Here is a 25,661-nt window from a genome sequence, read left to right on the forward strand (position 1 = left end):
AGAGTTTATATCTTTAATATATGCTTTTTTTCTTTAGGACTGAAAAAATCAAATACAGAAATTCTGTTGCCAAAAATAGCCCTCTGTAGTATAACCAGTTATGTTTATGTAATGCAAATAAAATCTTTGGCTAGCTCTATACCATGGAGGGAAAGCTGCTTGGGTATGTGGAAAAAAAAAATCCAGGAGCATATCTGGAAAGTCAGCAGGGAGATAATTTAAAAAACAAAGTACTAAATATGAATCTTAAATGTCCTAATTTTTGTACAGTGTGATAAGTTTCTTCTAAGGTCTAAGTATCATGGCAAGATTCAAAAATATTGTTTGAAAAACTAAATTTTCTTTATCATTAACAACTCTCCCCAGAATAAATTACGGTATACTCTCAAGTTATGGTATCTACTCCAACAAAACAGATATATAGGCAAAAGTGGATAAACTAGATGACTCATCCTTCACTGGCCTTTTTGCAGCAAGAGACACAGCCACTCAGACACAGAAATGTGAATGAGCAAACTCCCCTTCCTCCTCTTGGTCCTGTTCAGTCCCGCTCCCTGGGTCAGGGGCTGGGACCCAGAGGTCCTGATAAGGAAAGGGGAGAAGTAAGTCTCTAAGCTTTTGGAGAATCCATTCCAAGACAAACACAGCAGGCTCCCTCTATTCCTTGCAAATGCAAATGGCAGGAGAGGGTAAACGAAGAACTGTAATTAACTAAATATGCTGTGTAAGCTTTACAATAACCTCTTAATCATGGACTCTCTTAAGCCTATGAGTTTCGACATTAACCCTGCAAGCCAGGAACAGCCCAGAGCTGCACTGTTTGACAGCCTACGCAAAGGGATCACAAGTGCTTCCAAGGACATGCGTCTGCTCTGTTTGGCAAGCTGTGGGAGGCTTCAAGTTTACCCAAGAACTATTGATGGAATTGACCATATGCATCTTACTAGGCTAAGAATTCAAGAGAAATGCTACAGTAGTGCTGAGACACAGTTCCTACCCTCAATAAGACCCCAGGCATACCAAGCAACTGGAACACCCAGGCAGACACAATTAACAACAATTAGTGGGATGGCGGGGGTTGTCACAACCTTTCTCTGGCTGATGCCTTTCAGTGGGTTTGGAATTAATATTATGCCCGGTTGACAATGTTGTTCTCAACCTGAAGGCTTAACTGAGAAAGAGTTACTGAAAACTGTGGGTTTTGTTTTGTTTTAAACACAGTTTCACAGTTTGGCCCAGCAATGTGTAGAACTTTATTTTCTTTTGTTTCCGGTGCCATTTTATGGAAAGGGGTAACAAAACCCCTCAATGATAATGATATTAACAAAAGATGAGATTATGACATTAAATGAGGTCTAATCTACAAAATATGTTGACACAAGAATCCAAACAAGAAAACCTTCCGAACTTGTCTCAGGAGTCTATATTAAGGAGAACCTCTCTGTTTGGTGTGAAAGTGTCTTAAACGCCTCTCACACACTTGCTAATCTCCCTCTTGCACATGGGTTTCAGGCCTTGGAGCCTTCAGTTGATTTGAAGATGTTGTTTTTCACTGCACATCAAGGCCACCTTCTAGTTACTGCATGTGATACTTGTTTCCTATTTATGTAAGAAAGAGACGGTTTGCTTTTAAAATAAGTTTACACTTTAAAAGAGGGGATTTAAATAAAAATATTAAATAACAACATGGATAGTAGAAGGATGGATGGCGGTATCTGAATGACTGAAGTTTGGCCAAGGCTGGAATATAGTTTCAATGTGTGTGCAATTAAAACAAAGCAAAATGAAAGCCTAAACAACTAGAAACTATCTCACCACAAAATTATCTTAGTTCTTCCTTAGAGTCAATATTTACATTCCCAGAGAACATGTGGGCACCCAGTTCATTTACAAATCACATACACTATTTTCTGTCAAGGGCGGGAGCAGCTCTGCCATGCCCACTGTCACTGACATGATGTAATTAGCATGGGTTATGTTAAAACTTAGGTTTCTGCAGGGGACATCTCCCAGAGTCTGCACCAGACAGTGCCTGCTCTCAAGAGAACCAACAATCTGTAGGTACGAACATGACTTTAATCCAATAAGGCTTGAAATCCTTTTCTTCAAAACCTTTTCCCTGAAAACCCTCAAGAGAAGAAAAACATTTTCGAAGAGCTCCTTTTATGTGCCAAAAACTATGCTGGACAGTATTCACAAATCTGCCAAATTTGACTGTTACAAGCATCTTATGACTTACCATTATTACTGTCCCCATTTTACCGATGAAGAAACAGAGGCCAGGAAAGAGAGAGTGAGCAGAATAAGGGACAGAATTCAACCTCGAGGCTGAGTGCTCCTCATCCCCCAACTATACAAGGGTGTGTTTGGGGGCAAAAGCTCTGGAGCACAATATACAGATGGAGAAACAAGACCTTCCATAAGAAAATATGCACCACTGTATATGTGGTGGAAGAACTGGGAAATCATTTAAATATACCTGCTCAATGGCATATCAGACACATTTTGCTCCATTGAGAAATACTCAACCTACTCATCATTCAAAGGGTTGTTTAAATGTTTAAATGCACCTGTGCATACTCAATTGTATCTGCCCCTTTTCCCATATTCATGGGATGGAAATGTTCGGCAGATGGATCCCTTTGCATCAGCATCAGATTAATTTTGTAGAGATGGAGATTTTAGAACACAGATATTTCTGTATTTAGCACAGCCATGGCTGAGCCTCATTCATGATCCAGAAAACAGCACTATTAGGAGTAAAAGATTTCTTAATGCAGAAAGCCCCCTAGGCTCCAGGTGACTGACAATGAGTTACGGCTCGTGCACATGAAATGCGTTTGGCACATTTGTACACTAAAGTCTATTTGCTAGGTCTAGATGGTAATGGTCAGAGAAGCAGGGAAGACAAAGGAAGGGAAGAGAAGAACAAGCAACTATGTAAACAGCTCATCTGGGGAAACCATGTAAAAATTAAATGAATTTGCCTATTAGCAGAACATAACCACATAAAGAGATCCCGACAATAAACTTTACACACACGACTTTCTCACCTTCAGTTAGCATGCTTTACTTCTCATTGATCTACTGGATGATTGAATAAAATATAGAATTTGTTTGTGATTTAAAATCCTAGAGCTGCAAGCAGTATAACTGTTTTGTTTTTACATTTGCCAAACTGCTCTGGTGGAGCTGCTTTTAAAGAGAGGTGGCAAACATTCTGAAAGCTGTCAACCTTTCAACCATTAGGGCTCACCCCCTCTTAGACAAACTCCCATACTTTATCTGTTATTACTGCTGTGACCAGGGCAAGCTGCATTTTTGTCCAGTGGCTACAATGAAATGAGCATTCCAGCTGATTCCACAGCATGTCAAGAAAGGAAAAGGTTAATATACTCACCAGGGAAAGCTGGGGTGCCTCAGAAGTCTAGAGCTTCCAGGGATGTTGTTTCTATTCAGTAAGAGAGACATCTCAGGTGTATCCTAAACATTTGGATGCGTAAGCTTGGAAGCGTTATTTCTCAGCAACTGACTTTGCTTGTCCGTTCACTTACAAGGCTATTATCTAAGAAAGGCTGAACTGAACTACTGTTGAAAAATGATGCACTCACATGGTGAGCACCGGAAAGGAAGCTGTGGTCTTCACGTGCATCTTCGCATGCGGATCCTCACATGCGGATGCTTGTGCACTTGTCTACCCCATTTTCTGAGGCACGTGTTTGGGCCAGAAATCCTGAAATCCCACGTCTCAATTCCTGGACAAGCAAACTTAAAAAAAAAAATCCTCTTTCCTCGATTTTTACTGTGATTTGAAACACATAATCAGAACTTGGTACAATTAACATCACAGAGAAACCCAAGTCTTTTTTTTTTTTTTTTTGCTGGAAAAGCTGTTTTTCATTAGGAATTCATGTGAGCTTCCTGAATTTCAAGAAGATACATCTGCTCCTTAAATTTCAGTGCTGTGTCAACACTCACTAGGAAATTCATAAATTCTGGTCAAAAACCATCTTTTGATCTGGTTTGATTTACAGTTTCTAAAACAGAATAGAAAAGCCTAAATCCCCATTACACTCATATGTATAGAGATGTATGAACTGATATCTCAGTATTCTCTCCCTACCTCTCTCTATTGCATGCAGTGGGAGCTAACTAACCCTTAATACATTAATGTCCCACAGATGAAAAAGAGTCACAAGAATACCGTTAACATCACCAGGGTCAAAGCTAATAAAAGAAATCTAGTAGGTGAGTGTAATATAGATAGTGTTTTATACATAGGACATCCAGTATAATAAGATGGGCATGATATGCCTCTCTTAGGAAACTGACCTGAGAAACCCCTGGCATTAGGAGGTGTTTCATTAGATTGAAATTAGACGTGGTTTCCAGATTCCCTTTAAAAGAATAAAACAAAAAAGTCTCCATTCCCTGTAAACTACACACAAAGTATATCATTACTCAGATGTCACTTTGCTTTTGGAGAAGTTGTGTCACAAAACCATCCTCCCAACCACAAACCTATATTTACCAAGGTCAGCCCCGTTAAATGCATGCCATCTACATTTCCAGGACTTCAGGTAGTGCAAATGCTTCTGAAGCTTACATAATTTGGGGTACAATGGATTCACCCCCATCCCACCATCAAAGCCCGAATAGATAGCACAGCTGTCTATTCACTGAAATTTAAGGCTTTTGTACTTCATTTGCTTCTCTTCCTCTTTTTAATTTGGGGAAAGGGCAAGAGAATTCTTTACCAGAAATGATTCCAAGATACACTTCTCACATTAAGAATGAAGTATATCTCCTTTAAGTGATACTGTCAACATAAAACATTTCTAAGTCAGCTTAATCCTTTTTTCTATGAATGGAAAATACATTTTCAGACTTTCTGGTGGTACTTATTTAACCATGGGCTGCAAGTTGCCAAATTATATATATATATATATATATATATATATTTTTTTTTTTCTTTTGAGACGGAGTCTAGCTCAGTCGCTCAGGCTGGAGTGCTGTGGCACAATCTCTGCTCACTGCAAGCTCCGCCTCCCAGGTTCACGCCATTCTCCTGCCTCAGCCTCCCGAGTAGCTGGGAATACAGGTGCCCGCCACCACGCCCGGCTATTTTGTTGTTGTTGTTGTTTTGTATTTTTAGTAGAGATGGGGTTTCACCGTGTTAGCCAGGATGGTCTCAATCTCCTGACCTCGTGATCTGCCCGCCTCGGCCTCCCAAAGTGCTGGGACTACAGGCGTGAGCCACTGTGCCCGGCCGCCAAATTATATTTTCTATTTAAAAAAAAGATGATGAACTGGATAAATCAAAAGCAGTGGTTAGGAGAAAGCTACGCAGACCTGTAGAGGGAATATTCCTCTTATAATCACCTTTACACAGACTAAAACCTTATATTTTTTAAAAAGTTGCCTGTTTTCTGCATGACTTTGCTGATAATTTGGAATCAGAAGTCTACTTTCTATGGCTACTATTTTATACAATTTCATTTATAAATCAAGAGACATTTGCCTGCTGTGGGCTTCTGCAAATTTCCTATGACAAACAGATTTTTTAAATGCCTGAATTTTCTACCAACTTATGGCAGAGTTAAGTAGTCATGACTGATGCTATATGGCCATAAATGCCAAAAACATTTTCTATTGAGTCCTTAATAGAAAAGGTTTCTGACTCCTGCTCTACATGCTTAATAAACTCTTACAACATCCTATGAGGTATAATTATTATTCTAATTTTGCACAAGAGGCAACTGGGGCCCAGAGGGGGAAAACAATCTGACAGAACATAAATAGCGAGAAGATGCAGAGGTAGGACTTGAGGCAGGCTGGCTCCAGAGCCCAGGCTCATAACCACAAGGTAACCTCTCTGTTATTGGGTATTAGTGTAATTATTATCATGAACATGCAACCACCTTGAACACACATGTTCTCCCCCTGGGCTTCTGGGCTGCTGTGAGCACGGTTGCTGGTTTAGAGGCTGTGCCTATTCTGCCCTCTTCCTGGCTCCCCTAATTCTCTCTGCCTGAGTCATGCCTTCTGTAGCCAAACCTGTATAACTCTACATCAAATATCCCAAATATGGGGACTGAAAGTCTCAGCTGAATGATTTAGAACCGTCACTTTACATCTTGAAAATTCTGTCTTCCCATGTGAAAAATGTGTCTGATAATCCTGGGAGCCATGTACCTACTTTGCAGAGCTGTTCAGACCTTAGCTGTTCTCTGCCCTCCCTACCCTTCTTTGTGTCCTAGTCCCACCTTTTATTGAAACCAGCACCTGGGTTTGTTTTCACTGACAGCCATGTGGCCTCAATTTAGGGTGTGTGACATGGGAGGGCCAGGATCTCAACCTCTGCCCCATCTACATTCCATCAGCCCTCTCCAGCACCTGTAGCCAACTTCTCCTTCCAAAGCTCAACTCCGTTCCTTGAGGTTTCTTCTCCGCCCTGCACTTTCTCTTGTGGGTTGAAGAGGCAGGTCCAATTTTCACCTGATCTACACAATCCCCTATGCTCACTGGATGGTCCAATCCCTCTTAGGGCTTTTCACTCTTCCAGGTCATTCCTGGTGCCACTCACGAACTTTCCTTCTCAGCATCATAAATGCTATCCTTTCCCTCCCCAATAATTAGTGGTAAGCCTCATAATTTAGAACTCAGGCTCTGAAATTAGGCAAATATGAGCTAGAATGCTAACTCTGCTACTTCCAGCTGTGTGACACTGGGCAAGCGTAACCTCTAAATTCACTTTCTTCATCTGTCAAATGGGGCAATAATATAATTATTGTGTTACAGCTAATAGGTGTAAGCATGTTGCCCAGCATACAGTAAGTGCTCAATAAATGTCAGGTAGCTGCTCTCCTATGATTTTCATGATCATTCTCATCATCATTACCACCACTACCAATTTCTACATCTGCATTATCAAAGTTACCCAAGTACAGAGTGTTAAGGTAACTGTACACACAATATCAGACAGCATAGCACTATATAATACTGTATATACCACCTGTTCTCCAGGGCTTTAGGGAAATACTATATCCACCAATTTTTTTTTTTTTTTTTTTGAGATGGATTCTTACTCTGTTGCCCAGGCTGGAGCGCAGTGGTGTAATCTCGGCTCACTGCAACCTCTGCCTCCGAGGTTCAAGCAATTCTCCTGCCTCAGCCTCCCAAGTAGCTGGGATTACAGGTGCCTGCTACTACGTCCTGCTAATTTTTTGTATTTTTGGTAGAGACGGGGTTTCACTATTTTGGCCAGGCTGGTACTGAACTCCTGACCTTGTGATCTACCCGCCTCAGCCTCCCAAAGTGCTGGGATTACAGGCGTGCACCACCATACCCGGCCTATATTCACCAAAAATTAATGGAAGTGAACAAGTCACTTAATCTCTTTAGGCCTCATCTGAAAAGGAGAGAAGGCTGGATGAACTGACAGCTCATGTTTATGAATGTTGTCTCTAAGGATTAGGCTGATAAATCTGTGGTCTTATTTCACCTTCCACTATGCCCTGGGAAGTTGGGACAAATCCTACCGCTTTCCAAGGCGACTCTTCATTGAAAACTATGCTTCAGGGGCCGGGTGTGGTGACTTACGCCTGTAATCCCAGCACTTTGGGAGACTGAAGCGGGTGGATCACCTGAGGTCAGGAGTTCGAGACCGGCCTGGCCAACATAGTGAAACCCTGTCTCTACTAAAAATACAACACACACACACACACACACACACACACACACACACACACACACACACACACACACACACACAGTGAAACCCTGTCTCTACTAAAAATACAACACACACACACACACAGAAAACTATGCTTCCAATAAAAAAAATTCCCTATTCTCATAAAAACCAGGTTTGTCTTCATTCTTCAAACCAATTCCTGAGGCTTATCCTGTGCAATAAGGATTTTTATGTCAAAGAAATGAGTTACATCTGAGAAAAGTGAAATAAACTGGATACCTTTTCTTACCTCCAGAAAAGTCAAACAGCTGAAAGCCTGAATATCCAGAGCATTCAGGTAATTAGGAAAAAAGGCAAGGGAGGAAAAACCTGAAATTTCCAGATGTGACATGATCATTGTTTGACAATTTTAAGTTATATTTTAAATTTTTGTTGTAAGAGACAGAAAGGGATATCTTCATTCAGCAACTTTGCAATTAGACTTACTTGAACCAATTTCTTTTCCTGGTTTACACAAAATGACACTTCCTCTAGTACAAGGATTGCAGAAAACCTCAACGATAAACAGGCAGGCTCACAAGTCTTTAGATTAAAATGGAATTATAACATTTTCTCAAAATATTTACATGAACTGTGAGCACAACATTCAACTCATAAGAGAAAATACTGAAGGAAAAGTCTTTATCCATAAAATTCTCTTAGAAAATTTAGAAGGAAAATATGAATTTATGTAAGCAACAAAAGAACCACTCCTTTGTCCTGATTTTGAAAATGCTCATTATTTGAGAGCAAAAAAATGTATCCATAAAGGGGGGTTCCAGAAGGATGAATCTGGTATGGCAATGACTACTTATTGCCTACTCATCTCTTTGCTGCCTTTCCTTTGATGGTGTGACCCATATTTTATTTGCCCTCAGAGAAAGTGCATAAATCCCAATTGGTCCAAGCCATTCACGGTAATTTATGGCCCATAATAGGATTAGTAGTTTGTTTCATTCTGTCCAACAAACCACTGACAAGGGGCAGTCTGTTCTAGAGCTTCTTGGAAAGCTCTCTTCACACCTATAAAGACAAGAAAACGGTGTCTTGCTGGTGTCTCTGGAGACTGTCATGCCGAGATGCAATGCCTGAATCTGTGGCAGCCATATTTTGACCATGAGGAGACTACTCCAACATGCTAAGGATGACCACAAACAACTTGGATCCTTGACAAGGCCACTCAGCTCCTCAACTCACTAACCTGGGAATCACCTGTCCTTGTACCTAAAATAATATGTGTAAGCTATTTGGATTTGAAATCTCTATTACTTGTAGCCCCAAATATCTAAAGTAATAGAGTTGACCCAGTGGAAAAATATAAGAGAAAAACCTAGTTGTTATTAGACATGCCCTCAAAAAGTCATCCAGAACAGAATTGTTCTGGTTCAGCCATATGACACAATGTAAAAGCAACATGTTATAAGAATCTGGTAGTTTGATCAACATGGACATCTATCCTTCCTGGGGCTTTTCATAACTTTCCTGGATACTTCCACATTGAGCAGACAATGCCTTAATTATTTCCATATGTTGGACTCTACAATCTGTCAAATGGGGATTTAGGAACAAGACTTTCAAACTATATGTGAATATGAGAATGATCTAAAAAAAACAGTAACAAAATCTGTTTTTAAAAAAATGCCAGGTACATTATTAGAAATAAAAGTTCAAAATCATGACCTGAGTTTCCAAAGTTTAAAAATTCCTCAAGGGTTTAAAGCAAAACTGATGATTAACAGATTTTATCAATTCTACTCAAGCAGAACAAGAACAAGCATTGGAATTCCTCCTAATTCAAAGCCCACTGAAATAAAAAAAACTCCCCCAAAAGCAAGTCTTATTTATCTGCCAGACATGATTCAGAGAACTCTACACATATTGAAGTCTAAACCTGGTTCATTTGTAAAAATGTCCTTTTATAATAATCCTCATACCTCAAACAGCCTTCCTCCAGTCCATTTCCTACTGTTGGAACATAGGAACTCAATGATCAGCTTAGTCTTTAAAACTTAGCGTCTATCTCCCTTCCAAACATGTTAACAAAGGGTGTCTGGTATGTCAGGCACCTCCCTAGGGCAACAGAAATACAACGATAGGGTCCTTGCCTTCATGGAGTTTATGTGTTTTTGTTCTAATGCTGGAGACAGACTAATCAATAAAATTAAATAATAATTACCATTTGAAAACCCAAGAAATAAAACTAGTGGCTAATGCGATAATGAAATAAATAAGGAGTTGAAGGGAAACCAGAGGTGGGAAAAGCAGTTTAACCTCCAATAGAGAAATCAGGCATGGCTTCTTTTGATAGGTAACAGACAAGCTACAAAGATAGGGGATTAGGGATAAGAAGGAGCCAGCCAAGGGAGGAGCCATGTGAAGCCAGGAATCAAAAATAAATGGCTTCTTGGACCAAAGCCACAAGCCACCTCAGGGATCTCATCTGTAAAATGGTGCAGATCATCACTAACCTGTCTATCTCCCCAGAGCTAGATATGATAATGAACAGGAAAGTCTTTTTTTTCTTTTTAAATCAAGGTTAAAAGCCCTATAGTTATGTGCCTTTATTATAAATCTTCCCCTAAAAAAGCAGGCGGCTTGAGTTGCTACAGAAATAGACACTCATTGCTGTCATATGTTTCATACTGCATCTCTCAAGCAGTAAAATTAAAACTAGTTTTGACTTGAGAAGTTTTACAGCCTTTGAGATACCTGGAGGTCCAAAGGGCTATGTCTCTAAAGCGCAGCTGAGAGTCGCTCTCCTACAAAACTGTGGTAAATGCATGTCATTACTATAATGATCAACACAAATACACACCAAAACTACCTTCCAAATATCACCCATGTGAGACAGACCGATGTCAGCAGGGGATTCCTGGGCAACTCACTTGATATGGTAGCACAGGCAGCAGAGGCAGCTTGGGACTTGCTGGCAACAACCAAACTCTGTTTGTGGCATACTCTTTTTATAGCCCTACCTTCTAATACATGATATTTGCTACACAATTATCTAAAAATTAAATAATCAGCCACAGCACTAGGAGGAAAGTAAAATCCTGGGATTAAAACAGGTGATATGCATATCCCAAGGCAACACAGTGGCCCAGGTTTATGCTGTAACTGTTTCTATTTGATTCGCGGAAGCCAGACCTACAGTCTTTAAGAGAGATTTGCACTGTAGCAGGGAAGGATAACTGAAATGATAGAGCCTTGCTGAAATTGTTGTTCTGCCCTTTATCTCTCAGGAGGTAGGTATCATTATTCCCATTTCTAGATGAAAAAACTGAGGTCCTATGAAGTAAAATAACTGGCCCAAAGTATGTGCTGCAGCTGAACTTTGAACCCAGCTCAACTATTCTAAATCACACACCCCTTTTCATCACATTGCCTCACCTGGTTAATCATGTTTGATTCTTCTTCACTCTTTGATTCATCAGGAGGAATCAGATTTCTGAAGGTCCTTCATAAATACTTCAGTCTGCAAAGATGAACAAGAGGAGCCCGAAGAATGTCGTATGAAATGAAGACTGAGATTCTGAGATTCTCTCAAAACAGCCTCAGGTGAACCAGGAGAATAAGCAGGTTAATAATCTTTAGTGAGGAGGCTGGGAGGGAGGGGGCCACATGTGTGCCGCATACCTGTACAAGAGTACATATTTCCTGTCTCTTCCATGTCACGTTCTCTTAAGCCCCGAGGTGTCTACACTGACAATTTCCACTGCACAGAATGCCTTTCTCCTCTTCTCTGCAATGAGATCAGCTGCTCCTCAGTGAAGCTTTCTCAGAAGCCTCCCACCCCCATACCCGCACACACATTGACAGACACAGAGGACAGACAGCCCTGTGCCAAACCTCAGCCCTGTGTCTGGGGTCTTCTCCAGGCAGGACCTGAGGTTACCTCTCTCTTCCTCCCTAGTGCTTAGCACAGTGCCTTGGTTCAAACATGCACTCACTGAGCCTGCCCCTGGCCAAAGGGCCAGGCGCTGGGCTGGACTAGGGCTGGCAGTGGTGAAGAGAAGGAACTCTCGAGAGGTTGAGAACAGGGGCTCTGAGTGACCTGATATCTACCTGCTGTGCCATCTTGGCCATCTCTTAAAAACTGTGCCTTGGTTTCATCATCTGTAAATGGAAATGACAGTCCTGCTTGCCCCCTCACAGGGCTGTTTTTAGGATAAAAGGCAGGAGGCAGACAGGAGTTGGGTGACACTGACTCCTGAGAGGGGGTGAGAAAATGATGCCATTTCAGCCTTTAGCCTTCTATTACTTTCTGTTCTCTTACCCTGCTTCATTTTTCTTCCAAGCCCTTATACTACCCCACTGACACATTATATATTTGGTCTCGCTTACTGCCTGGCTCTGTCCTACTAGGATTAAGCAGCATGAAGGCAGGACTCTTGTTTTCCTCTCTGCTGTGTATTGGCACCAAGGACAACAATGGGCATGTAGAAGGTCTCAAGTATTTCTCAAATGAATGAATGAATGAATGAAAAAACGAATGACAAAACAAACGAATACTGACTAACTTAGGAGGCATACATCTAGAAGAGACAACGAATGTTAACAAAATGTGAGACTATGAACTGCTATTTTATGGCAATAATTACCGGCATATTTCACTTGCTTTTGTACTGGCCAAAAAGTAAAGGCTGCATATGAATACAATTCTTGAATTGATTTTTGGTGTTCTGCTATGTGGCACAGGAATCCTCACACCTGCACCTGACATATCCCCAGATATGTAATAAATGCGGCATTAACCCACATGCTCACTTACTGATGGGATTATGCATTCATAGGGTCCTCTTAAAAGAGAAGGAATCCTCTCTAAGATCATCTATTGCTCCAATTGACCGGCTGCCTAGATTCAGGTTTCCTCAAAAGCTAGCCCTTGATTTTGACTGATCCGGGAGCAGAGCCTTCCCATCTACAAGGAAGCATCAGTGGTGGCCCGTATGAGCCCCTATCCATGTGGCAATGTATCAGGTTTCCAGCAGCACAGAGAAAAGAGGAGGAGGAGAAGGAGGATGAAGGTGCCCAGGAGGTCCCCAGACTCTATAACCCCTCCCTGGACTCATGCCTTCCAAGAGGTTCCTAAAAAGTCTCTTAAGGTATTAGTTTTGTTCTTGCCCTTAACATCCTATAAATACATCTGCTTTTGCTTGCTCTCATCTACCTGGCTGTGGGCAGAAGAAAACTTGTGCACAAGATAAAGAGAAGAGAAAGATTGTGATTTTTATCACCAACATAGCTACCATGAAAGCCCTACATTAAAAAGCATGATTATATGCTGCCCAGTGTATGGACTAAGTTTTTCAAGATTCAGTTTTACAAAAATATACCTTAACTATGGTTTTCCTCCAAATGAGATTAAGACATTTCAGTCAACAACATACAATCTCAGTCCTATTGTACTTTCTCTACCATGTTTTCCATAAAATTACATGCCCTGGAGTGCTTTTATTTTTCCTATTTTTAAAAGGTCTTTGTATCCCTTTTTTCTCAATATCCAGTGGTGAGAACAGTGATTTATCACCTGCCACACTCCCGCTATTCAGTATTCCCACCATAAATCGTGCCTTTGTGACAAAACCCTTATCTTCAGAAACAGATAGCATCAACCATTACTGCTTTTTATGTCAATGTCCTTTTATTTCAGAATGACTCTGTTTTCATTATAGATCCTTAAACATATTAGCAGAAGACACATTCGCAGCAAATGCCTTCAGTGAGGGGCAGTCCAGCTGTAGTCACATTCTCACTTCTAAAGCAAGGGTAAAATCCTTAAGTAAACACGTTCCACAGGGGCTGTGCTAAAGTACATTTTTCAAAGACCAATGCCATTTGGTTGAAGTCAGCTCCAGAGGGCCACATACCTTTTCAATCAAAGCCGCAGCTGCCGGGGTGAGAGTCCTGCCCCCAGAGAAGAGCCTGGAGACCTCTACCTTTATCTCCCCTGAGCAGGCGGCCCTCACCTCATCAACAGACTGCTCCAAGAGTTGACCTCTAAGACGGCTGCTCAGAACCGGAAGAGCAGAAGCGGCAGTGAGATGGAAGCTGGTGTGGTCACAAATGTGTCCCGAGCACTGTTTTGAAAAAAACAGGAACATACTTTCCACTCACTCCAATCCTCGGGCTGGGAAACGGCAGGGTAAAGAATGGAACATGGCATTGGGTTTAGAAAAAATTTCCTAGGCAATTTTGTACTTAACTTGAGCAAGGGACAGTATGATACTTTTTAGAAATCTAATCAGGTTTGTGACAACAAAATGTTGATTCAATGCAAACAAAGGTCTTAAAAATCATTTCATTTGGTATCTTTCTTTTAAAGAAAAGCAAGCTGGAGTGAATAGGTAGAATTCAGGTGTCCAAAGTCATTCTTGTTTCAAATTCTATTGTAAAATATTGATAAAAATAAACCATTAAATCTATTTGCCCAGGCTGTGAATTTGCTAAGTTTTGACCCATTTAATGTGTGGTCACACAGATTGATTTTCTTCCTTTATCTCTTATCCCTCTTTCAGAGATTTTAATAAGCTCTTCCAAAGTAACAAAGTTCATGTGGTTAAACCGCTAGCTGCTAACTCAGTTTTATGGAAATCCAATGCTGTGTTCTATTCCAGTATACTCTAAGCTGACATAAAAAAGTCCTGGATCAATTCATCACAGTGCTTAGAAATGTCATTAGCATCCATTGGTTCCTTGGAGTGTATTCCTCTACCCTGGGCCTTCAAACTTCACATGTATGTCAGAAAACCAAGCTATCTGGGGATCTCTGTGTGAACAACTCCCATAAATCACACTGTACATTCCAGCTGTCAGGGTGCATATAATTCAACCACAGTTGGTTGCGTCCTGGTTCCAAGCACACCTGAGTCACTGCAAGCAGTGGGACAGCAGTACAAAAAAGGAGCAGCACTGTCCAGAGACAGCAACAAATCAGATACTCAGAGAAATAATTACATCAAGCCAAGAGGGATGAGGCAGAGGGAGTAGCTTTATTTTGCAAGAGTGCCCCCTCCCTTTTTCAATAAAAAAATGCAGATTCCCTCCTGCATTTGGGAAAACTATGCATATGTATCATTTGGATTTCAGTGATTTAATGGGAAACTTGGAAAAAATTGTTGGAATTTTGAAAAGATGGCTCCGGGAGCAGTTAGGCTGGAGACCTGAGATAAAGTGAGAAAATAACACACAACTCATTAGCAAAAGGGAGGTTTTAGGCTCTTTTGTGTCCCACAGTGTGCTGGAATTAAGGCTTATCTCAGAGCCTCTAATATGATACAGAGGTTGGTTGTTGATAGTTGACTGGAAACCAGCGGTGATCTGTTGAAATGCTGATCTGTCTTACCTGTCCCAAGGGCCTCTCTGAGGTCCTACAGTGACCCTCTCTGGAAAGACAAGACCCCAGAACATATTAAGGTAGGACCCCAGAGCAGATCAACAGCTAGGAAAGATCTCCAGGGCCTTCAGTTGCCAGGGAAAGACAGAGTATATATAAAGCACCCAGAATCATATGTTCTTGTTACAGACTGTAGCAAGTGACAATCTGCAATGTGGCATCTGGGAAGACGAGGAGGCAAAGTGAGGGGCAAAGTGTCCTCTAAGATGAAATCTAGCCGCAAAGCCAGAGCTATATTTAAGCAGTAGAACTTTCTAGCAGAGGTTAACACACCTCACTCACCAGGTCATATTTGTCCCACCACCTGTTTTATTAAATAAAGTTTTATTGGAACAAAGCCATGCTCATCCAGTTACATATTGCTTGTAACTGCTTTCACACTACAATGGCAGAGTTGAGTAGCTGCAACAGAGACTGCATGACCCCCAAAGCTGAAAACATTTACCGTCTGGCTCTTTACAGGAAAAGTTTGCCAACCCCTGTTCTATGGTAATACCTCAGTTGTCAAAGGTGAGCGTCAGAGATGGTTTTCATTTTTCCCAATCTATGCAAGTCCACCAAAAATACTTTAGCAGGCTTTAAAAACAGCCACACACACAAATACATACACGCATATACATATACATACACCTATACATATACATATACATATACGGTCCTTACCATAGTCAGCTCTAAACATTAACCCATATTGTACCACTTTAAAAAAAATTCACAGCAAATATAGAAGGGTGTTTCTATCCCATTCAAGATAAGCTAGCCAAGTTTGCCTTGCCATATATGCAAACTTCTAGCTGCCTGGAAAAGCATGCAGCTAGCTTCTTAGTACATCCTCTGGACATGAGTGGTTTGCAGGAGGCAAGAAGGCCTGACATTAAAAGGGCAAATACCCTTTATTCTAACATCACAGAGAAGTAACAGTTGTCAGGATTAATGAGGGGGCTCTCGCCCTGTCCGATATTTGACACTCAGCCTACAAAGGGAAAAAATGTCAAACATCAATTATCTTCTAAAGCTAAAGGCTGTCCTCTAAGTACACTCTAACCCCTCTCTTGGAGCCTCTTGACTGCTAATCTTCTCACCATCAAGAGAACTTGCCCCAGGATAAAACCAAACTGAGTACTTGACCATGCTAATTAGGCAGAGTGAGCTGGTATAGCTGAGAAATCCTTCTTAGCCACTCCCCTCACAACACTTCTTTAAAAACAGAAATAAAGTCAATGAGTTCACAGGAAGAAGCACTTTTTTTTGGCCGGGGGTGGGTGGGGTGGGAGGGGGTGGGGAGGGCGGAAATGGAGTCTCACTCTGTTGTCCAGGTTGGAGGGCACTGGTGCAACCTCAGCTCACTGCAACCTCCACCTCCCGTGTTCAAGCAATTCTCTTGCCTCAGCCTCCCAAGTAGCTGGGATTACAGGAGCCCACCACCACGCCCGGCTAATTTTTGTACTTTTAGTAGAGATGGGGTTTCTCCATATTGGTCAGGATGGTCTCGAACTCCTGACTTCAAGTGATTCGCCCGCCTTGGCCTCCCAAAGGGGGAACAAGCACTTTCAATACAGCAAAATTAGCCAAAAGGCAGAAACCAGTATTGACTAAATCTAAAAGATAAGAAGGTGCTTTTTACAACAAATTCAGCTTCCCCCCTCATCTAGCCCCTTTCCGTCTCTGGCACTTCAGCCCTGTGCTAAACAATCCCTTCATTTACAGCACAGTCCTATTGGAGCATGCTGTCAAATATAACCGAGTTTTATATCTCTCAGCTCACCAAAGGGCTTGATAAGGTGTCATTCCTTTGAAGTGTTATACAAGAGAGCAAAGTGATGTTTTGTTTTTTAAAAATAAAAAAGTTAGTAAGTTAATACAGCAGAAAATCCCCAAGCGCTAAAGGATTTCATGTTTATCACAAAAATTAGTATTTCTGTAATTCAACATGATCGCCTAAAGAAGTAATGAACGTAAGCGGCATTATACTGTACTGACAAGGAAGAACAGGGGTTTATAATTACACAGGTACTTCTTGAGAAGTTCACAAATAACTATAGAGCAAATACAGTATGTGTGTTTTTTGCAGTTCACGTCAGTGCCTGGAACCTGGAAAAGCCATCCTTGCATGACCAACTCCACTGCACTACCTTATCCCTCCCAGAAGGTTCAGAGACCCCATTTTCAAGGCAAATCTCCTTTCCAAACTAACATGTGCCACAAGCTCAGTGAAGCACCACACAAGAAGAAGTTGCTCCAAGAAGCCTCATCTCATCTTTTTCTCCCAGAATTTGATCAAACACAGTGACCTTCTCAAGTAGAAATGCGAGAAACAGCAGTCAAATTGAATAGAAAGTTAACTACCAAATTTCATAATGTTTACTTTACAGTTGGGACAAAAATGTGAGGTGTGCTTAAAAAATGCTTATAGACAAATGTCAACTTTATCCGAGAAAGTTCAGAAGAAGAAAGAGAAGGGCATTATAGAAAGAACCTGCATTGTGTCATAGAGACGACAAATGAAGACTGGCTCTAGTCCCAACTCTGCAGCCATCAGATGACCGAATGGGAACAGGTTCTTCAGCTCTGTATGCCTCTGTTTTCTCATTAGACAAACAGGAGACCAAATTAACTGATCCCTGAGTTTTTAAATTTTTCCTATGATTCTTTATGGTGATCAAACCAATTTTTGCATATTACCTAAGCAGTAAGCCTCTTAACAAATGTATATTTGACTGCCAAAACTTAGAGTCACACAATTTGAAAGTTCAGGAGAAATATCATAGAAAGAGAGACAGAGGGGGCAGAGGGATGAGGAAAGAAGGACAGGAGAAAAAGAGAGAAAAATCAAGCGAAGTCATCTTCAGTTATGTTGCTATCATTCTGCAGGGAGTCATTATATGTCCTTTGGAAGAAATTACGCACATGCATGCATACTCCCTCTCATACACACACACATACACAGTGGCGTACGGAGCTGCCTATTTTCTGCCAACTTCTTTCCTTTACCCTCCACTACCCCAAACTGAGGAAATGAGCTCTATCCAGTGTTAAGGATGGGAGAATAAGGTCTAAATTGAGATGGATTAAAATAACACAGTTTAGATGTATGATTAGAGGTGTTACCCAAAGCCATTCAAAACTAAAGCTGATATAAAGCTGATATCTATATGTGTGATATAGGCCGAGCGAAACTGCATCCTCAAGACCTAAGTTGCATTGTGTCCCATAATCAATCTACGAGTCAAGACAACTGCTAGTGTTTCTGGGTGCCAGTGTGCCAAAGAAGAATGCCATAGCCTGACTTTAGCAGGGACTTTACATGTACTTTTTCTTTCTGTATAAAAAAAAATCAGTGATCCCAGCTATATAAAAGGTAGAGAAACAAGTTTTCAGGGTGATGCAAGTAGAATTCTAAGTCCCCCCAAGTACTAGGAAATTTATCTTTTCAAGACAAGCATCACCACCAAACACAAGTTTCTTAAAGAGCCTGGTGAAATCATCCAACTTTTGCCTTTTTCAATTTTGCATGATTGAACTCACTGCCTAAATATACTTGTTGATAGACACGAATATCTACCCTGTGTGCTAAAAAAGTGGGACTTTACAGAACTGTCATCTTGTTGGTGTGTGTTACTATACATTTAGAGTTATAGACAAAGAAGTCAAAGTCTTAGAGATAAGTGAAATTTCTGGAGAAACAATGAGACTAAATTAGAATAAGTAAAAAAAAAATAACACATTAAATCAAGCACAACCCACATTCTCAAGACACTTATTTTCAATGCTTCTATTAGCACTGATTACAGGGTTGTCAAAACATTCATTTCTGCTGACCTTAATCTGCAATGTGATGTGATGTTTTGGGACATGACTAAATTAATACTTTTCTAAATGGAGTCGCTCACTCATGCATGGTTGATGAATCATTCTATAAGAGGTCAATTTTCATTCATTCATTCTAGCAAAGAGGGTTTTTCCCAGCTTTCAAACCCAAATTGAGAGCTTGGTATAATGTCTTTCCAAAAGCAACTTTTCAGAACGATGAATCTAGAGGAAAGCTTGATAAACCCAAGGGATGAGAAACCCTTACATGACTAGCTTCTGCTGTGACTGGATCTCTGTGGAAAGTTCTACTCATGCTTCCTTTACTCACTTATGTTTTACATTGCAACCCCACACGTAATCAGAGACGCAGATGTTTGTGATGACTAGGATTAATAAACAACAAGAGTCCTTGGTACCTGGGGAACCCATGCTAAGTGCATTGTGTGCCATATCTCATTTCCTCCTCCTGCCAGAGAGCTTCCCTTTTTCCAACCTGCTCTCTGTCCCCAGGGAGGATACCTTGTATAGAATGGTTCTCTGGTCTCCCTCACTCCCTGGCTTCTAGCTGGGACCAGTCAATGGGGCACAGCAGAGGAAAACCAAGGGAGAGAGAAGAAATGCGCCCTAGATTTGTGCCCTGCCCCAAAGTTCCTTCCTGTGGGATGTCTCTTGATAGCACTCTCTCCAGAGTGCACAGCTCCTGTCTGGACAGCCCTCTTCACAGATTGCCTTTCTTCTAGGTTCTGGTACCTCCTTCCACTCTTGCCCTTCAAGCCAAAGGCCGGTCACAGCATTGCTACTAGCCCAGTTACTGCCCTATGCTCTTCTTCCTGTACCCCAGAGTTTAATGGACTATGGCCCTGGAGCCAGATCCAGCCCAAAGCCTGTTTTTGTGATTCATATTACTGGAAGACACATCTGTTTGTTTAGGTACTGTCCATGGTTGCTTTCCCTCTAGAGCAACAGAGTTGAATGGTTGAAGCAAATGCCACATGGCCTGCAAGGCTGAAAATATTTACCATCCGGCCCTTTACAGAAGTTTGCCAATCTCTGTCCTACACTCTTCTCATATCCTTGAAAATCGTCCTTTTACTAAACTCTCTGATGGATCCTATCTTAAGTGTGCCATTTGTTTACTACTGGGATCCTTTATGATATGGTCTTTGACAATTCTTTTTTTTTTTTTGAGACGGAGTCTCGCTCTGTTGCCCAGGCTGGAGTGCGAGTGCAGTGGCACGATCTCAGCTCACTACAAGCTCCACCTCCCGGGTCCACGCGATTCTCCTGCCTCAGCCTCCGAGTAGCTGGGACTACAGGCGCCCGCCACCATGCATGGCTAATTTTTTGTATTTTTTAATTAGAGACGGGGTTTCACCGTGTTAGCCAGGATGGTCTCGATCTCCTGACCTCGTGATCCGCCAGCCTTGGCCTCCCAAAGTGCTGGGATTACAGGTGTGAGCCACCGCGCCCGGCCGACCATTCTTTCAAGGTACCTTTAGTTACTATAACTGTTCCCATTACATAGGGGAAAAGGAAATTTAAGATTCCTTTAGGACAAAATGTTTTGATGAAAAGGAAAGGGAGAATGAGTGACAAAAAATAAAGCCTGGCAAGAAGGGGTAGAGAGAGAGAGATTGATTGATTTTATGGGTAAAGTGTTAAAAATCTGTCAATACACTGGGGATCCACAGGATTTCTTTCTTATTTCAAAGATAAATTAATAGGAGCCATTAATCCAAGTTTGGTTTAGGGACCAAGGAGGAACCTGCCCCCCTTTCTGCTTGGATATGAGAAATGTGAACATTTCAGTTAATGAAGTGGAAAGAGTTTAGGACAGAATTATTTCTCCATTCTTGAACTGTGTGAAAAATTATGCAGGCACTTGGTTTGCTAAAAGAGTATTACATGGTTAAACACAGTTCCTCTTAGCCGGTCCCTACTCCCTAGACTTTTAAAATTACCTCAGTAATATCTGAAGACAAAAATTTTCCAAGGTGCACTGATTTTGGAAGGTCCTTGCTTTGGTCTGAATGTTGGTGTCCCCATCAAATTCATATGTTGGACTCTAATACCCAACGTGATAGTACTAAGAGGTGGGGTCTTGGGGAGGTGGTTAAGTCATGAGGGTTCTACCCTTGGGACTAGGATTAGCGCCCTTTCAAAAGAGGCTCAAGGGAGCTCCCTTGCCCCTTTCACCATGTGAGGAGAAAGCAAGAAGGTACCATCTTTGATGCAGACAGCCTTTACTAAACATTGAATATGTCAGCACCTTGACCTTGAACTTCCCAGACTCCAGAACTATGAACAGTAAATTTCTGTTGTGTATAAATTACCCAGTTTAAGACATTTTATTATAACAACCCACATAGATAAAAGGTAGTCCTACTCTGTGGGGTCTAAGGCCAATAAACAGCTACTGCTAGATAATCATAAAGAGAAACCAATTTGAGTTACCAGTTATTTAGCGTGTTAGATATGCCAAGGCCCTTACAAATACTTTACACTGTTTTTTTATTTACAGATTTCAACAAACTTATTTTAAAAGTACTACTATGATTTCCATATTTTGGACGAGAACATGAAGGTCGATAGGTATTGAGAATTAGCCCACATTTGTAAATGACAGGGACTACACTTTAACGAGCTTTTCTGAATGTGGCACACTGCAAGTTGCCCCTGTGTAAGAGTGAATTTCACTCTGAGAGAAGTAAGAAGCCCGCCACTGAGGATCTGACTGTAATAAGGGTGCAACTGAGAGGTTATTTTGTAAATCACAGCACCACTGTTGAGGTTTGCTCCATGGGATCTATCCCATTATGTATGGAGTGTCTGTGTGTGTGTGTGTATATATTTATATGGGGTCATATTTACATAATATTTAGACTAAGCTCCTTCAGACCTATACAGGAAAATGTGTAAGTTCAAATCTCACCGAAGCAGCAATGATTCCCGATGAACTTAACCCATGAAAGGAAGGCCTTTCACATCCCCATGAAGTCTCCACCTATCATTTCCATGTTATTTGGTACCTCAGACTCCCAAGTCTCCATATTCTGTAAAGTGCTCCTATGGGTGTTGATTTATTCAGCTGAAAAACTGAAAATCCATTTTAGGACTGAGTTGATCTTGACTGAGGAAAAGTATCAATTTTCAGAGCTTTGTCTAGGACCCTGCAAAGAACTTAAGAATTCTTAACAGAGGTTCATGAATGGTCCCAAGGAGTCCACAAGTCCCATGAAATTGTATGTATACAAGTGAGAGGGAGAGAGGATGAGAGCCTCTGAGAATGTAAATTTTTTGGCATGAAGATCCATAACTTTCCTCAGATCCTTATGGGGTTCTGTCTTCCCCAAACCACAAAGAATCTGAGCTGAGAGATAACACAGGCCTCTTGTCTGTTGTGCAGCCAGCTCTCACAGCCATGCTGGCTTAGCCAGAAAGGCAAACACACCAGCGTCTTCCCTGCTCTTCTGAATTCTCTCAAGTGTAGAGTGTTTCCCATTACTCTTTGCATTATGCCTTACTCACCACTGACTCAAAGTGATCCTGTGATGTCACCAGGCACTATTTCCTACAGATGGGAACTTGACATAAAGAGGAGAAGGCTGCACTGGCCTCCATCCAAATGGTTTAGTGACTCAAGTAACAACAGAGCCTCTTCTGTGGCTGGACCTGTTTCACCTGTGAGGCAATTTCTTGACATCCAGCCTAAGACTCAAAATAGGGCTTTTATTTAACCTTGACTTGTTTGCCTACAAAAAGTGCATATGGACCTTTTCCTATACCTCTCTGGACATCTGTGGCTGAGTAATTCTGCCTAAATGACTATGTTTTGTGTTACTGCTATTTTCCCAGAGTGTGGCTTCAATTGCGTCTTGCTTTATAACAATAAAATCTACCTCAAACTAATTCTGAAATACAATGCAGCTGCCTTTGCTGTATCCAGTTAACAACTTTGACATAACATACCAGAAGCAACCAGCAACAGATTTTATTTCAGTAAAATGTCCCTTTTTGGGGAGGAGGGATACATTTTGGAGTTTGAGGTTTACTCAAATGTAAATTTCTAAAGTTCAGATGTACTCCTACATAAGAAGAACAGACCTATGCAAAAGCATAAGCAACATTCCTTTTGGAGTTTTCATGGAAAGAATCACCTGTGTGTGAGAGCAGCTTTCTCTCAAAGAGAACTGATGGTTTGCTTATGATGTTTTTTATTTTTCCTCATATTTTAAAACACACTAAACACTCCCCATGCTGTGAACATACACACTCAACTATGTTATGTTTGTCTTTGAATAAACATGACTCTACTTTTGGAAGACACATCTTTCAATAACCAGCCTTGGAATTTGTGTGGGTATGTCTGTGTGTGGGTGTGAACGCATGATTTAGTTATTTATATTTTAAGATTTCGTTTCTATTTAAGATTTCTGATTATAAAGAAATATCTGCTTATTGTGGAAAATACAATTTTAAAAACTGTATGAGTGTATGTTATACATTCAACTTCTTGGAGTCTGAGTCCCAGGACTATAGGAAATGGGTAGAGGGACATTATTACAGTACTGCTTGTAGGTCCAAAAAAATGCAGAACAATTTATGGCTCTGTCAATGGAACTGTCACTGAATAAAGTGGACTCACATTTATATGATGCAACATCATGCATTTATTAAAACCAGTAAGTTATATTTGTATCTATTGATGGAATGGGCACAATATGCTATTACAGAAAACATGTTGGAAAATGAGCACAGGAGGGTTGCATCTGTGTAAAGACAATGATTAAAAAAAAAAAAAAAAGCTGAACATGGTGGCTCACATCTGTAATCCCAGCACTTTGGGAGTTCAGGGCAAGCAGATAGCTTGAGCTCAGGAGTTCAAGAACAGCCTGGGTAACATGGCGAAACCCCATCTCTACAAAACACACAAGAAATTAGCTGTGTGTGGTGGCACGTGCCTGTGGTACCAGCTACCCAGGAGGCTGATGTGGGAGGATCACTTGAGCCCAGGAGGTTGAGGCTGCACTGAACCGAGATCACACCACTGCACTCCAGCCTGGGTGACAGAATGAGACCCTGTCTCAAAAAAGAAAAGAAAAACTGACATCTCATATGTGTACATGTGTTTCTATTTTGTATCATCATGAAGAAGGCTATGGAAGGCTTTGTGCTGGGCTGCAAACTGCTTACCTCAGGGTATGGGAAGAAGAAAAGGAGAGGAAGGCACATGGAGATTTGTCTTTTTTTATTTTAAAATGTCTGTTGTTTCAGTGATTGTGGCAACTCCACAAAACATTTTAATTTGGGGGATGGTGCATTCAATAAAATATTTCTTTTAAAGAAAATGAACTATACATTATAGTACAAAAATCTCAGAAACCACTCCACTCACCAAGATAGGCCACTGCTGGCAACTTGCTGTGTACAAATTCTCATTATTTCCTATACCTATACTAACAAAAATAAATTTTAAAACAAAATGTATATTTTATATATATATATATATATACAGTTGGCTAAATGTTTTTATGATGATTATTGTTTATACACACACACAGTTTTGTATATACTTGTTCACTCAAAGAGGCTCCAACAACTTAATGAGGCTCCAACTATCCACTGGCATGGGATCTGGCTGGACGGAAATGTGGCATAAAGGAAAGCACACAGAGCCAGATATGGATTCGGATCCTGTCATCCACAATGGCCAGCTGTGTGACCTCTGAGAAGGCACTTACCCCGAGTCTCAGTGGTGTCACTTGTAAAATGAGAATGATACTATGTATTATTGCAGTGTTGTGGGGACAATGAAATGAAACAGCACATTAGGAAACAGCCCATTCCTCCAATAGACACAGATATAACTCACGGGTTTTAATAAATGCATACTATTTCATCACATGGATGTGACCCCAGCTTATTCAGTGATACTTCTATTGATAGCGCCTTACATTTTTTGCATTTTTTGGACCAACTCACTGCCTGAGCTCATTGTGTATGTGCTCAACTGCATACAGGAGCCACTCAACAATGGAAACTATCAATAATCATAATGTGATAATGTCACTGAGGACTTGCTACGTACTAAGAACTCTTCTAACAGCCCCTAACATCTTAAGATCTATTAATTCATTTAAATCAGCACACTTACCTTATGAGATAGAAACTGTCGTGTTCATTTTTCAGGCAAGAACATGAAGGTCCAGAAAATTTAAGGAACTAGCCCAAGGCTACGTAGCAAAAATATCAGAGCTGGGATTCAAACCCACACAGCTAGCTTACCCTTATCCACTATACATACTGCTGCTCAATGCTACGACTGAGGTAGAATTTTATGGAAGTAAATTCTTCCTACATAAGCACTTCTGTGGATCATGTAATAACAGATTAACTATATGGCGAAAATAGCCTCAGGCTAGCAGTTGATATTCTCAGCACTGGTTTCGAGACCTTTTCACCTGGGAACATATGCATGAACTCCACTAGATACCCAACACTAGCCCACTGTGATATTCTGCACCCTCCTCCCATTCTCCCTATGTGTCCATCTGGTCACACTATGCCAAGGAAACATGGCAGCCATAAGCACCTTCAGGACCCAAAACAAAATTTAACAACAGGAAGGGAGAAAACTCCGCAAGTAAAATAGGACAGGATGGCCTCTGGTCTGTACTCACCTAAAACCACAGTACCTCACACGATCTGTCACTGTAGGAG

The 25,661-nt window shown here is 41.0% G+C and overlaps 1 protein-coding gene across 4 annotated transcripts in view; it reads right to left on the reverse strand.

Moving 5' to 3' along the window:
• Positions 1 to 25,661, reverse strand: part of PDZRN3 (PDZ domain containing ring finger 3) — a 243,765-nt gene that overhangs the window by 176,198 nt on the left and 41,906 nt on the right. The window contains exon 1 of one of the 4 annotated variants that reach the window (XM_019024576.4): positions 11,126 to 11,502. The exons of 2 other annotated variants lie outside the window; for them this stretch is intronic. In XM_019024576.4, coding sequence (XP_018880121.1) covers positions 11,126 to 11,137 — 12 coding nt within the window. In that variant the 5' untranslated portion in view covers positions 11,138 to 11,502. Of the gene's footprint in view, positions 1 to 3,400; positions 3,828 to 11,125; positions 11,503 to 25,661 lie in introns of those variants that run through there. One more of the 4 variants, XM_063703919.1, reaches the window with a different exon arrangement.

The sequence above is a fragment of the Gorilla gorilla genome, chromosome 2 (assembly GCF_029281585.2).
Source record: "Gorilla gorilla gorilla isolate KB3781 chromosome 2, NHGRI_mGorGor1-v2.1_pri, whole genome shotgun sequence".
NCBI classification, from domain to species: domain Eukaryota; kingdom Metazoa; phylum Chordata; class Mammalia; order Primates; family Hominidae; genus Gorilla; species Gorilla gorilla.